Source organism: Alexandromys fortis, unplaced genomic scaffold, assembly GCF_014885135.2.
Source record: "Alexandromys fortis isolate MF-2015 unplaced genomic scaffold, M_Fortis_MF-2015_v1.1 scaffold_233, whole genome shotgun sequence".
NCBI classification, from domain to species: domain Eukaryota; kingdom Metazoa; phylum Chordata; class Mammalia; order Rodentia; family Cricetidae; genus Alexandromys; species Alexandromys fortis.
The window spans coordinates 2035093-2050290 of NW_026068146.1; the positions used below are offsets into that span (position 1 = coordinate 2035093).

The 15198-nt window shown below is 42.2% G+C and overlaps 1 protein-coding gene across 2 annotated transcripts in view; it reads left to right on the top strand.

Annotated features, from left to right (window-relative positions):
* The window catches only part of Adk (adenosine kinase), a 393218-nt gene that overhangs the window by 366009 nt on the left and 12011 nt on the right, over positions 1-15198 (top strand). For both annotated transcript variants that reach the window (XM_050127020.1, XM_050127018.1), the window contains exon 10: positions 3656-3742. In XM_050127020.1, coding sequence (XP_049982977.1) covers positions 3656-3742 — 87 coding nt within the window. The remainder of the gene's footprint in view (positions 1-3655; positions 3743-15198) is intronic.

A 15198-nucleotide genomic window follows, 5' to 3' on the forward strand; every position in this document is an offset into this window, starting at 1 on the left:
GTGTTTATACAATAGTCTATAATGCAACAGTAAAACATTCTCTGCTTAGTAATTTAGAAAGAGCTTCATGTGTTCAGAGTAGCCTGGATATTATATCTTTTTAAATACCTTCAATGAGTTGTATCACATATCACACAACTCACTCATTTCAAGTATACATTCTAAGAGCTGTTCTTGTGTTGACAGTTGTGCAATCATTACATTAACCAGTTGTGAATATTTTTATTGCAAAATAAAGATACTCCATGAACATTTGTGGTCATTCCCAACTTTTCGGTCTTACCCCACATACCTCTATACTCTCAGCCCAGTCCTTGTAAGATCATTTGTTTGTTTGTCAACTCCCTGGAGCTAGCTATGTACACTGTCCTGGCCTCAAACACACAGCAATCTGCCTGGCTCTGCCTGGCAAGTACTGAGATCAAAGGCATGTGCCACCATGCCTGGCCTTGTAAGCTCTTAAATAGAATATTTCAATTAATCAATTAATTAATTAATTAATAAGAATATTTTATCGGAGCATAGAGTCTGACTTATGTGGAGGTCAGAGAACAACTTGTAGAAGTCAGCCTTCTATATCCATTCTGCAGGACGGACAGAGCGCAAGTCGTCAGCTTGGTGGCAAGCTCTTTATCTAAAACATCCTGCTGACCCACTCTTTGTTTGGGAGGAGTTTAGTATGTGTTTATTTTTTATGCATATGTGATATACATGTGTGTGCCTGTGGAGGCCAGGAAATCCCCTTAGGCAGTTTTCCTCAGGAGCCATCCATTTTTTATGTGTTTCAGAAATTTATTTTGGTCTTGGCCACTTAAAAGTAACTAATATATCTACCTTGTGCCAGCCTATGGTAAAATATCAAAAAGAATTTCTTACCTCTTATCCTGCTACACACCTTTAATCCAAGAACTAGGAGGCAGAGGCAGGGGGATCAAGGCTAGCCAGACCTACATAGTGAGTTATAGGATAGCCAGGGCTGCACAGTGAGACTCTTGGGGAAGTGGGAGTATTTCATCTTATCTTGTTTTATTGTGTATTTTTTGTTGTGTTTTATTTCTGTTGAATTTAGAGATGCTTGCATGAGTATAGGGTATTCACCAGAGCATGGGTGATTTGCCTGCAGTTACATACCACTGTAGAAAATGAGTCCCCTCTCTCTGCCCACCAACGCCATTAGCCACTACTGTAATAGCTCTTTAGAGATAGGGTGTAGCCTCTGATCCCTTCTGCCCTCCCATACTTTATTTTTGTGTGGGTTATTGTTTGTATATTTTGGTTTGGTTTATTGGTTTTATGCTTACGGGGGGAGAGGTTGAGACTGGGTCTCAGTATTGTAGTCTTGTTTGGACTGGAACTCGAATCCCTCTGTCTCCCAGATGCTAGGATTAAAGGTATGCACCACCACAACCAGCTTTGTAAATGGAGATTTCTCGCCTGCCCGCCAGTTCCCCAATAACCACTCAAAGGCTTATATTAATTATAAATGCTTGGTCATTGGCTCAGGGTTATTTCTAGTTAACTATTATATTTAAATTAACCCATTTCTAATAATCTATGTATTCCCATGTAGCCGAGGTATCACCTCATTTTCTACATGTCTTGCTTCCTTGGTGACTGGCTGGTGTCCACAAGACTCTGCCCTTCTTAACCTGTATCTCTTGGATTTCCCACCTGGCTCTGTCCTCCTTTGCCATAGGCCAAAGGAGCTTTATCAACCAATGAGAACAACACATATTCACAGAATACAGAAAGACATCCCACATTATTTCCCCCTTTCTGTCTAATCAACAAGGAAGGTTTTAACTTTATCATTGTAAAATCGCATGTAACAAAACAGTTATCAAGCAAGAATTACAGTTATAATATTTAGTCTATTTATTTGTATTTTGTAAAATTAAAGAAAATACTCTATCATCTATCCTATCTTTGTGAGTCAAAGGTTTCATATCTAATTTATATTTTATCATAACTAAGGAAAATTAATTATAGCTATCTAGTCTTCAGCTCCATCAAAGACTCCAAGACAAACAGAAAATGCAAGCAAGCAACTTCCAAAACTCTAGAAATGACAGAGGTATCTGGCCTAGACAGTAACCCAAAGTTCTTCTGTAATGTTGGTGTATCAATCTTCAGCCTGCAAACCTTTCAGTGAAGCAGGAAATTTGTAGGACTGTCATGCCTATATTGGCAAAGTTGGCTTCCTCCATGTCCTGGATCTGGCACTTTCTTCTGTGAAACAAGAACCCTGAAGGGCCATCCTGCCTTGTTTTGGCAAAGTTTAGCGGTCATTTTTCTGTGGGCCCTGCCAGTCAAGTTTATATAGCATACAGTCAAGCAGTCCAGGCAAGAGCAGTTTCTTGCCCAAATGGTTAGCCTTGCTACTTTGAAAGCAAACTCCATAACAAGTTTCTTCAATGCCCATCATCCTAATTTATAATTTGTGTTGCCATGAGCAGATAAGTCTCATTGTCAAGAAAAGTCTAAGTTATTAAAATATTTAAATGCCGGGGCTGGAGAGATGGCTCAGTGGTTAAGAGCACTGACTGCTCTTCCAGAGGTCCTGAGTTCAATTCCCAGCATTCTTAAGACCTTTTCTCGGTAAGTTCTTTCTTAAGGTTTTAAGATCTCCTACCTCTTTGCTCTGAGGAGAGGTAGAAGTTTACAAGTCATTAGCCATGTCTGTCTCCATAGGATGCAAATTTGTCACTTCAGAAGTTCAATAAGTCCAATAAGAAAACACTGTACAGTCATTTGCAGATGTCAGATTTCATCATAGTACTCCACAGCTGTCATGGGCCAAGCTTAGAGTCCTGAATGAGGTTCGTCTGTAGGGAGAACTACAGGACGGTTTTTATTGTTGTTGATATTAATATTATGTGTTACTTTTTTAATATATAATTTATAAAACCCAACCTACCCACTCTCTGACCCATTAAAATGTCTCTGCATGAAGGCTCAGTTGGTATGCTGCTTGCCTAGAGTTAGATTCCTAGCAACACATAAAACAGGAATGGTGGCACGTGTCTGTAATCTCAGTACTCAGGAGGCAGGGGAAATCAGTAGTTCAGACTGCTCTAGAACACACTGTCCCTACTCTTCTGCACATACATTTTGTTGTAGCTGTGTCTTTTGTTAGCTGCTGGGCAGTTGGCAAAAGATAACCAGATTAGGTTATCTGTAACAAACCAACTAAAATCAATAATCTTTGACAAGGGCTTGAAGTGTGCCATTGTGATTTTCTGTAGAACAGTGTTCAAGACTTATTATTTACATTTTAAAATTTGAAGCTCTTTCAGTGGACCCAAGATTTCACTGCCAGCAACCCAACCAGGATTGAAGATGAGTAGGGCTCGTGATCCAGTGCACAGAAACACTTCCTTTTGCTCACAGTTTCTGTTGAGAGTGCTGCTACCATGTCCAGTCTCCCCAGGAACATAAGCTATCTGAGTGTGGCTCTTGTAAGACATACACACATCATCTCAGTGTTGAAAATTACACAAAGTGTTGCTTTGCACTGTGGTTACCACGCCCTCCGGTACAGAACACAGGCTAATTCTCTGACTAGCAAAACTCCAGGAGTGTCAAGCTTTGCTGGGTGATCTTATGTACTGAGCATTATGAAGAGAAGTTAATCTGCCTTTTGCTTTCGTTACAGAAAATGAAGTCACTGCTTTTGCTGTCTTGGATCAAAACCAGAAAGAAATCATTGACACCAATGGAGCCGGAGATGCATTTGTTGGAGGTACAGACTCACTCACTTCATGTTTAAGTCAAACATTTTAACCCTTGTCTCTAGCCAAAAGCCAAGACTTATTAATTTAAAAACCTTTTATCTGTTTTTTAAGTAATTACCTCCCAGTGCTCCTTCCAGCTACTACTATCTTTGTATTGCAAGGAGGATTTACTGCAGGGATAATATGCTACTGTGCCCTAGTCATTTTCACAAGAGTAGTTGTATCAGAATTGCATAAACGAGTCACAGCAAGTATAATAGATAGTCCATCAGGCCTCAGTGCCTGATAGTGGACGTGTGTGGTACTTAGGAACAGTAAAGTTTTTCACTAATTTAGGCTCAGTAAGGAACAAATTTGAGCCTGGTGTGGTAGCACACACCTTTAATCCCAGCATTCAGGAGGTAGAGGCCGGCAGATCTCTGGGTTCAAGACCAGCCAGGGCTACACAGAGAAACCCTGTCTCGAAAAACAAACAAACAAATAAAAAACAACAAAAGAATACAAGGAGCAAATTTAATAAGGATGAAATCATTTGGGGATAAATACTCAAAAAGGAGATCGGGAAAGGTAGGTTTTTAAGTATAAATTACTCAGGTGCAGTGTAGTTGAGCCAGGCTGTCTCTAGAAGGCTTTAGAGCCCTGAGTACCAACCCTGGTAAATGAGACAAGGCTCAAAACAGTTTTTTGTTTGTTTGTTTTTTTTGTTTTTTTGTTTTTGGATTTTTCGAGACAGAGTTTCTCCATAGCTTTTGGTTCCTGTCCTGGAACTAGCTCTTGTAGACCAGGTTGGCCTCGAACTCACAGAGATCCTCCTACCTCTGCCTCCCAAGTGCTCAAAACAGTTTTAAGGGCCGGTGGGAATGACTGTTGCTGCCTTCTACTGAAGGGTGGTCATGAACCGTGGGACAGCTAAATCTGTGGATGATTGTAATGTAGGTATTGTTTCATTGTAATGGCCTTTTTACCAATGAAAGTATTTCATTTTTCTTTCTCTGAAATTTCTTATACCCAGTCTTAAGGGCATAAAACAGGTACCCCATATCTCACTTTCTCTTCTCTTACCCAATAAGCTTTTATTCTTTTCTACTGTATTTATTATGTGTGTGCATATGTTGTACTGACACGAACACACGTGTGCATGTAAAGTCAGAGGACAACCTTTGGCAGTCAGTCCTGCTGTCCAGGTCTAAGTGCCAAAGACCCAGCTGGGATGTCAGGCTTCGCAGGGGACCCCTGCACCTTTTGAGCTATCTCAGGCCCCTGTCTTCTTCAGAAAAGTGTGAATAACAGTCAGCATCCCACTGCATGCTTGGTTTGGGTCTCCTTGCACAGAAAGGCTTCGTCCATAATAATATTAGAGTAAACTACAGCTAATTTTCTTATTCTATGTTCTTCAGAGCTGTAAATCTTTGAAAGCTAAAAATATTTTATTCAGAATTAAACCATACTGCATAATACATTTAGGAAACCATAGTGGTTTTATGATTGGGAATCAGTTAAAACAGGATTTTAAGTCCAGTTGTATCCTGTGCAGATTTTCAAGTACTTTAACTCTTCAAAGCAGTATGGATTCTATTTGACATTTAGTAGGAAGTCTAATGAGGCTCTCACAGATACGAGGGTCACCTAATTACTACCTCTGGCCCTAGTGTTCTGGGCTTCCTAGCCCTGCAACAACAGGGCACACTACAGACAGCTGGTGCCTGCGGTGCCACAGTTCTTAATGAGAATGGAGAGACTGAGGGGAAAGGGGCTTTTTTTATGAGCCAAGCTAGAACATTCCACTGCGGTAGTCCAGAACAGTCTGGCACTTCCGTTAGGTTGTGCTGCCTGGCGGTTTTGTTGTGGTTCGTTTATTTTTTTTTTTTTTTTCTTCGTGGTTTGTTTTTTGGATTTTTTGGTTTTTTTTTTTTTTTTTGTGTTATTTCTTTTTGTTGGGAGGGTGTGGGGTTTTGTTTTTTGGTGTTTTTGTTGTTGTTGTTGTTTTGGTTTTGGTTTTGGTTTTTTGAGATAGGGTTTCTCTGTGTAGCCCTGGCTCTGTGGAAATCAATCTGTAGACCAGGCTGGCCTCAAACTCAAAGATCTGCTTGCCTCTGCCTCCTGAGAGCTGGGGATTAAAGGTGTGCGCCACCATCACCTGGCTTGTATTTTTTTTTAAGATTTATTTGTTTGTTTGTTTATCATGTGGAGTGGGCACACCTATGCTATAGAGTGTGTGTGTGTGTGTGTGTGTGTGTGTGTGTGTGTGTGTGTGTGTGTGTAGACGGCAGAGGACAGCTTGTGGGAATCCCCGCATATCTATAGAGTTACAGAGATCGAACTCAGATCATCTGGCTTAGGAGCAGGCACCTTTACCCTCTGAGCCATCTCAGGTTCTTACGCCTGTTTTCACACCCTTGTCAGGTTTTCTCTGGGGGCATTGTTGGGTAAATATAAAGGAAAGAAGTCTTGAGGGGCTCTGGTTTGTTTGTTTTGAAATGGTCTCAAGTATCTCAGACAAACCCTGAACTTATCTGTAGTTTGAACTACTGATTCCCCTGCCTCTACCTCCTGAGTACTGAGATTACAGGCATGTGCCACCATGCCTGTTTTGTGTTGCCAGGGCTTTGTGTAAGCTAGGCAAGCAACATACCAACTGAGCCTTCATACAGAGACATTTTAATGATGGGCCAGAGAGTAGGTAGGCTGGGTTTTATAAATTATATATGGGGTTTACTTTTTCAGAAAGTAACACTTTAAAACAACAACAACAGCAGCAATAATAATAATAATAATAATAAAACAACTGTTGTGTAGTTCTCCAGTTAAACTGAAAACAGATCGCCTCTCCAATTCCCCAGAGGCTACGTTCCATTGACCCCCTGGGAATAAGAACACCATTCTCAACGTCTTTCATTTCTGATTGAACCAGGCTCCAAGCACTGGATTTCACAACACACTGCTAAGATAGAAGTAGAGAGAGTACGGCAGGCATGGAGGTACACACATAGAAGCTCAGCACTCAGGAGGCTAAGGCGGGCCAACCTGGGCTACATAGTGAAGCCCTATAGAAGAGAAACCAAGGGCTGAGGAGATAACCCAACAATTAAGGCTACTTGTTGCTCTTCCGGGGGTTTGAGTTCAGCTCCCGGCACTCATATTGCTCTTCTCACAAGTGTCTGGTCTGGAACTTCAACTTCCTCGTACATAGGAGGACATCTTCACACAAGCGCTGCACATATATGCAAATAAAATATATAATGTGGCGGGGGAGGGCTAGAAGGCAAGCTGAAGTTAAAGCTACGTCATTGGTAATCCTGGCATTAGCAACCGTTTTTCTGACTATAAACCCACACTGGGGCTTGGGATGGAGCCCAGTAGGTAGAGCACTCAGTTTGTTTGCTTGAAGCCCTTGGTTCAATCCTTACCACCACATAAAATAGGGCTGTGCATGCCTGTAATACCAGCACACTGGCAGGGGTGGAAGTGGAAGGTCTCTTCTCTACATAATGAGTTCAAGGCCAGCAGGGCTACTTGCTCCTCTGTGTTTAAAACAAACTACAAAGGTCTTACTGTGCTGACTGTGCAGTGTTAACACTAGGTCCTAAAATGAGACAACACCCTAATGTCAGTTATCGGTGGGATGTTCATATTGGCATAGTTACCACACTCTGTGTGTGTCAGTCACACTTTATAATATTCTACCCTAACTAGCTGGGGTCGGGGTAGATTTGTGAAGGGCTAGGAATCCAGCTCCAAGGCTGCGTGGCAACTAAATAGCACTCTACCACTCAGCTACATTCCAAGACCTTATTTTTGGTGTTCTTTGTTTTTGTTACATTTACTTATTTTCTGTTTGTTTGAATACGTATGGACAACCACATGTCATGGCACAAGTGTGGAAGTGAGCGGGCAGCTTGCAGGAGCTGGGATTTTCTTCCACCGTGTGAGTTTTAGGATCAACTCAGGTTGTTGGGCTTGGCACCAAATGCTTCACCCACTGATCCATCTCACTAGCCCCAGACCACGTGGTTTGGAAACTCGGGCTGGGCTTGAACTCACCGTGTAAGCCAAACTGGCTTCAAACTTGCAGACCTCCAAGACCGGTTATTTTTAACCCTGTTTTACTAATAAGAAAAGTAAGGCAAAGAGAAAGTAAAGTGCATGCCTGCTGTCTAGTGCTGCACAGCGGCAGGCTCAGCTTCCAAACAATCCAGTCACCGCCCTGGATACTTCTGGAAATGGGGTCTGAGAGAGATCTCAGTAAGGGTAAGAGCCACAGGCCAGCCTTCCATCCAAGCACTGGCATGCTAAAGAGAATCGGGGGAAAAAATGACTTCATTTACTGAAGAAGGCCTTTTGTTTTCTGCAAGTGCAGAACGGAAGGCTGTGTGCCGAGCAGCAGCACAGAATGGAGCGTAGGAGCAAACAGGGAAGCCAGACCAGAAACTCCTTAATAATCGTGAAGTCCAAACAGGCTGTAGGAAGCAGCTGTTTAATTGCACCAAGATAGCTACCTGACAAATCTATCTTAAAACAGAAATGGTTTTATAGCTCAAAAATAAATAAATAAACCCATTGGTTGAAACCCCAGGTTTCCATCTCCTTATCAGCAAGAGCCTTCTTCCTGGGATTAGGAGTAACCAGGCTGTTAAATTCCTATCTTTGACATAAATGGAGAGGCAATGGCAACTTCTCCATTACTAAATAGTCTCTTTTTCTTTGCTTCATTGCCTGATTAACATATCTCCTTTCTGATTGATGTATTCTATCTTTAGACAGATAATATATTCATCCTGTTACTTTCAAGTATTTCTGTCTTGTGTGACTTTGCATATCTCCATTCCAGTCTGCAAACTATGGTGATGATTTAACTCTCGGAAGTACAATAATTTTCTCCTCATAAATTTCAAGATTTGTACTAAAGCATCACTCTAGCTACCTTGTGCTAATCAGATAACTCAGTACCAAACTGCTGTGTGTTTCACTTAGCAAGTTTAAAGATATACGCTTACATCATGGAATCTCATCTATAATTTGTGAGTACCCCCGGTTTACACGAATTAAATTCACAGTTCCATTTCAGGGGTCTAGTGTGGGTATCAGATCCCTTTGGCCTTGGCAAGCACACCTCCTTGCTCTATTTGGAATGCCTTGTGACCTTTGCTCTTTTCTTTCTCAATGATGAAACCACCTCTTTCATATTTTCCCTCAAGAGCCCAAGTGTCAGGATTGTACCTTTTGAAATAGAGAAATCCAATAATCTCTAACTATGATTTCCTAATTGCCCAGGTCAGAGAAATTTTCTTGTTGTCCTGCTGTGCTCTATCACAGCGGGTCTGTCTTTTCATTTGGAACCTTTGTCACTGCCATAGGAACAAATGGAAACACTGAGAACATTTTGTGACAGGCACTGTCATTGTTCCCAGTCAAAGTCTCTTCCCAGTAAATGAGACTGAGAAGAAAAATCATAACAAATGAAAGGGGACCTCAATACCAGCCTGTGTTAATATAATGGAACTTAGTCATATGGTTTATGTCCACTGTGTGGACAGATGATGTCCAGGTACTCTTCGGATAAAAGACTAGCATTCTTAGGGGCACAAAATGACGCAAGGATGGTCAAGAGTCAGCAATAGTTTATAATTGTGTTTGTTTGTTTTGTGTTAGGGGAATTGATTTTGGTTTGGTGAGACAAGGTTTGGTTTTGGTGAGACAGCCTTGGCTGTCCTGGAACTTACTCCATAGATGAGACTGACCTCAAACTCACAGAGATCCGCCTGCCTCTGCCTCAGCCTTCCAAGTGCTAGGCTTAAATGCATGTGCCACCACCACCCAGCTTAGAGCATTGTATTTTGAGAATTAAAAATCTGTGTTACCTCTGAGTACTTTTGATTCTCAAAATTCACACCATAACTTTAACTAAAGGAATGTATTGCCTAACAGAATACCTATAATAAGTAAAAGACTCTTAAGGCTACTTAGCGACCACGGTGCAAATAACTATAATGTTTTTCATCTAATAAAATGCCATTGTCTAATTCATATTTAGAAAATTACTTTGATTTTTTAAAATTGTTTCCAGACCCAGTGAAATGGCTCAGGGCAGGCAGAGTCGCTTTCCCTGGAAACTGTGTACCTGGTCCACCAGGCCCAGATGCCAAGCACTGTAACCAGAGGCGCCATCTTGCCAGCCTTCATCCTCGCTCTTTAATTGCTGCTTTCTAGTTTTATGCAGAGGATGAACGACTCTGAGTGTTTTCAGTCCTGTAGCCACTGCTAAGCTGCTCCTTACTCATATAAGCAGCCTCAATTAAACTTAGTGGACCATACCCACCCCCCCCCCCCCCCCCCCCCCCAAAGAAAGAGAAACCATGGAACTAGAAGGGAGTCTGCTGGGAAAAGGAGAGAGATTAGCAAGAGTGAGCAGGGTGTAAGAGTGGGTACGAGGGATAAATATGATCAGAGTACATTATATACATGTATGGAATTGCCAAAAAAAATCACAAGACAGTTTTGTTTTGTTTTGCAATTGTTTTCTGTGTGACGCCACCTTTCTTTGCTTCTCTGCTCACACAGCTAGAAAGTGACGTGATGGCATTCGGTGCGTTGTTTCCCCACACTTTTATACTCAGAAATCAAAGCCTTTATGTGACCACTGCCTCCTAAGGACTGACTTGAAGGTGGTCTACACGGTCTACATGACGACTTTAGAGCCGCCCTGTTGCACTGGCGACACCTTCCCTGTCTTTCTACTCTAGTAGGATATTGTTTTGATTGATTTTTAAAAAATAATTCATTTAATTTTATGTGCTTTGGTGTGTGGATGTCAGATTCCCTGAAACTGATCTATGGACAGGTGTGAACCACCATGTGGGTGCTGGGAATGTTTTCAAAACAGCCAGTGTTTTATCCGTGAGTCATCTCTCCAGCCCCTTGATTGATTTATTAAGGGAAAAAAAATCTTAAAACCATCCAATGAGGTACAGAATTGACTTGATCATAGGAATATGGAAGTCACCATAGACGTTAGAGTGACTTCATACAAGTGAGCAGAGATAGTCACACCTTGCGGCTGTCACGTGCCCAGAGAGTGAGAGAAGATAGTTGGAGCAGAGTTCCGGACTGCAGGAAGCCGCCTGTGACCACGTGAGCATTTCCTGGGTCTTTAGTAATCTAAGAAGTCAAGATTATCCTTTCCAGCACTGGCAAGTACAGGGGCAGGCACAGGAGAGAGGAAAAACTCAATATTGCTTCAGTTTATACAAAGTGCAAAGTAATTTTAGAATGAAGTTTGAAATTTTTCATAGACAAATTTTTTTTCTCAAAGATCTAATGTCCTACATAGTTTTCATCTAGAAACAACTGTCAAATAAAAGTGGAATTCGAAGGATTTGGTCTGGAGGGAATGTTCTAAGACTAAAATGGTGTGAGCCATTATCATACAAGAGCTTTGTTTGCTGTCTTGGTTAGGGGTTTACTGCTGTGGAGAGACACCATGATACAGCAACTCCCTCTACAACTTGGTGAGCCGAAACAAAAATTCATTTCTTTAGATAAACCTTAGTTGGAAACTTGGCCACCCTGTGCTGAACAGGTCCCTCAGCCTTAGAGAGTGCTGAGATGAAGGGTATGTCCAGCATCACTGTCAAAGCCAGCATGTAAGCCCCAAATGGAGCCCCACAGTGGCTCTACTACATCCTCTCACAAGGTCACGTGGCGCCTTCTGTTCTAAGTGGGGAGAAGGAACCAGTATGGTTTGCTAAGCACTGGCCTGAATACTACTACCAGCCTCTAACATAACAGTTTTTTGTTGTTTGGTTGGTTGGTTGGTTTTATTTTTCTCTTTTTAAAAATGAACCCTCATAGCCTAGAGAGATGGCTCAGCACTCAAGAGCACTGATTGTCCCTACAGAGGATCTGGGTTCAGGTCCCAGAACCTACAAGGCAGCTTACAACTGTCTATAACTCCAGTTCCAGGTGCTCTGACCACCTCACAGACATACATGCAGGCAAACACCAGTTCATAAAAAAAAAAATCACTAAAACAAAACAAAACAGAGCCTCATCTAACACAAGGTCTCCTCAGATACTTTGAGCTTCTGATCTTCCTTTGGCCACCAGGTGTCGATTCCAGGCGTGTGCTGCTAAGGGTCAAGCTCAGAACTCCTCTGTCCCCAGCCCACAACAGAGGGTTGTATTCTTGTCTTTGTTTGATTGATTTGAGGTTTGTCTTTCTTTCCTAACTTCCTTCTTCCATCCATCTTTTCATGGTGTATATGTATATGTATGTGAGATTGTGTGTGTGTGTGTGTGTGTGTGTGAGTGTGTGAGTGTGAGTGTGCACGCATGCACGCACCAAAGACTGATATCCTCCTTCATCACTCTTCTACCCTATCCTTTGGGGCAGTCTCTCTGTCAAAACCAGAGCAAGTCTTGCTAGCCAGATTGCTTTAGGGTTTTCTAATTTCTGCCTTCTGAAGCTGGAATTACAAGTGAGTTGCCACACATACCCTGAATTTAAGGGTTTGGGGGATGTGAATCCTGGCCCTCTTGCAAGTACTGTAAACCTTAAGCCATGTCTCCCACTTAATAACAGCTTTTAAATAAGTCAGTACCAGGATAGATAGGGACAAACTAGTAGGTTTTCATAAAGATAAGTATATTCCGTTTTATTAGGGAAGGGCTGTCCTCCCCCCTGTATTCTGTTTTAAATCTTGTCCTTTCTGCTGTGGAGAAATGAAATTATCTTTTGATCATTAGTTGTGTTAATAATTGTGTGGGCCTAGCCGGGCGGTGGTGGCGCACGCCTTTAATCCCAGCACTTGGGAGGCAGAGGCAGGAGGATCTCTGGGAGTTCGAGGCCAGCCTGGTCTACAAGAGCTAGTTCTGGGACAGGCACCAAAGCTACAGAGAAACCCTGTCTTGAAAAACAAAAAAACAAATAATAATAATAAAAAATAATAATAATAATAATTGTGTGGGCCTGAGAGATATCTTAACATCCAGGCCGTGGTGGCGCACATCTTTAATCCCAGCACTTGGGAGGCAGATCCAGGCGGATCTCAGTGAGTGTGAGGCCTGCCTGGTCTAAAGATCAAGTTCCAGGACAGCCACAGAAGTACACACAGTGAAACCCTGTCACATGGCAATAAGAGGACCAGACTTGGATTCCCAGCACCCATATGAGGATGCTCACACTGCCTCTAACTACTGTCACAGGGACTCTGATCCCTCTTCTCATCTCAGGTCCCTACATGAATGTGCACTGACACTCAATACACAGTATAAACTATCAGCAGAAGTCTGAATCAGCCTGCCCCCAAATAGCATATAATTACCAATTAGACGCTGTATTCACTTCAGGTGTGTGAGATGGATGAGCACCCTAACCTAGGGTCTGAACACAAGCCCTTGGTTCATATTTCATTTAATTATCCAGTCAACTTTTTTTTTTTGAGACAATCTTACTATGTATACCTGTCTATCTGAAACTCAAAAAAATCTACCTGCTTCTAGCTCTCAAGTGCTGGGATTCAAGGTGAGCGTATCCATGCCCTGACAACATTAACATTTTATAAAGTTTAGAACTACCTGTTTTTATTTCTGGGTCATAAAATGGAAAATTAAAACTATGTCTGTCATTTAGTACTTTTAAATATCTGGGATCAACTTGGTGTGAGAAGTTATTAGGTGTAGGTTATTGAAATATATATAATGATATAATGAGTTCTTACGCCAGCAACCATAACATTGCCTCAACCACTGATTTACAACCTCAGTCCTGGTGGGCAGCTGCTGTGGCTGTTTCTTCTCTTCTTCATCCTCTTCTTTTTGAGTGAGGATTTTATGTAGCCCAGGCCATCCTTAAACTCACTATGTAGCTCAAAAGGAACTTGAACTCCTGGTCCTCCTGCCTCCATTTCTCCAGTGTGAGGATCGCTGGTGCAGCACCTATCCAGTTTATAGAGCACCAGGGATCAACCATGCTAGGCAAGCACTTCTATCCCACACAACAGGCAATGGAACTAAACAGGTTTCCGTTCACAGCCGTAACGAAGAGGAAATAAGCGTCACGGAGACTGCTTAGACACTGAAGCAAAGACCATGTGTCTATGTATCACCTCCTTCCTTCTCCTCTACCTGCTCTGTGATGAGGGTGTAAATATGTTGTCCTATCACAAAGGAACCTCTGCTCTCCTTCATTTCCTGTAGCAGTCAGCCCTTGCACCAACACATAGTTGAACTTTGGACCTAGTGTTGGCACACACAGTAGCTTTTTAAGTTAATTGAACACTTAATGTTTGTTGATTTGTTTTCCCTTGAAGATTTTTTTCTATTTTATGGATATGTATGTCACATGAATTCATAACTAGTTGGCAGATTGCTGTAGTCAGTATGAGGTTAAAACAGAACTGAGTAGACTTATAGAAAATAGGAAAGCTTACATCTGAGCTCTTCTCAGTCCAAGGAAACCATGACTTTCACATCTGGATGATCTGAGCTAGCCAAAAGAAAGTAGGAATTTCCTGCCAGATGTTAGTTCCTTAAGCAGCCTTTGGGCATCTCTGAGAGGATCTCTGAGATGTCCCAGTTTGTTAGAGCCGCACCCACCACGCAATCTCGCTCTAATAGGTAGCAGACACTGCATATATACTTCCACTAAAGCCAACAGTGTTTGCTGTTACCAAGTGCAAGAGCGCCCAAGGCCTAATTCTGAAGGCAACCTCAGCCTCACGGAAACTATTTCAAGAACGAAAGTTGTGTTGAAATTACAGAATGTAGATGGTGACAGTTTAGTCTCATCAAGAAAGGAAGGTGAAGCTGTGCTGGCACAGTGTGCCACCTGACCACAGTATTTCCCCGAAGAAAGAATCTGAAAAATTGTATTTATGTCGACTTCCTGTTCCAGATCCACAGGGGAATTAGTACAAATTTCACTCAGAGACGCTGTGCACAAGAAGTAGAAACATTTGTCCAGCTGGAACAAGAAGCATCGTTAAGGGAAGGGAAGACTTTGCACATGATCTCACAGTGCCGTCCTCCTCTCTAAGGGGGACTATTGACATTCCCGGGCTGTTTGCTCCAGCTCTCTGATCTCCTGCAGCTTATTTTTATAACAGCCTTATTGATGGGCCTCTTACCAGCTCTCTAGGTTTAACTGAGTTGAGTCGATTTGTTACCACAGCTTCAAGTAGCTGTTACAGAACAAGTAAGACACCCTAATAAAGCCGTAGCGTGTTTACTCAAACACAGTATTGATTTTACTTGGAGATGGAGAGGCTGACTTCTCACTACCGCTCCTCGTTGTCGTCGGCCCTGGCTCTGAGACACCACGGAAAGCCCGCGGAGGATAATGAGAAGTGGTACAACTTTAGCCCCTGAGATCAGTTCACCACCGGGGGAGGGGGCTGTAGCTAATTAGCTTTTATTAAAAGCTTTCCCGAGTAATAATAACTAGGAAGAACAGGACTCACGTGGGAAT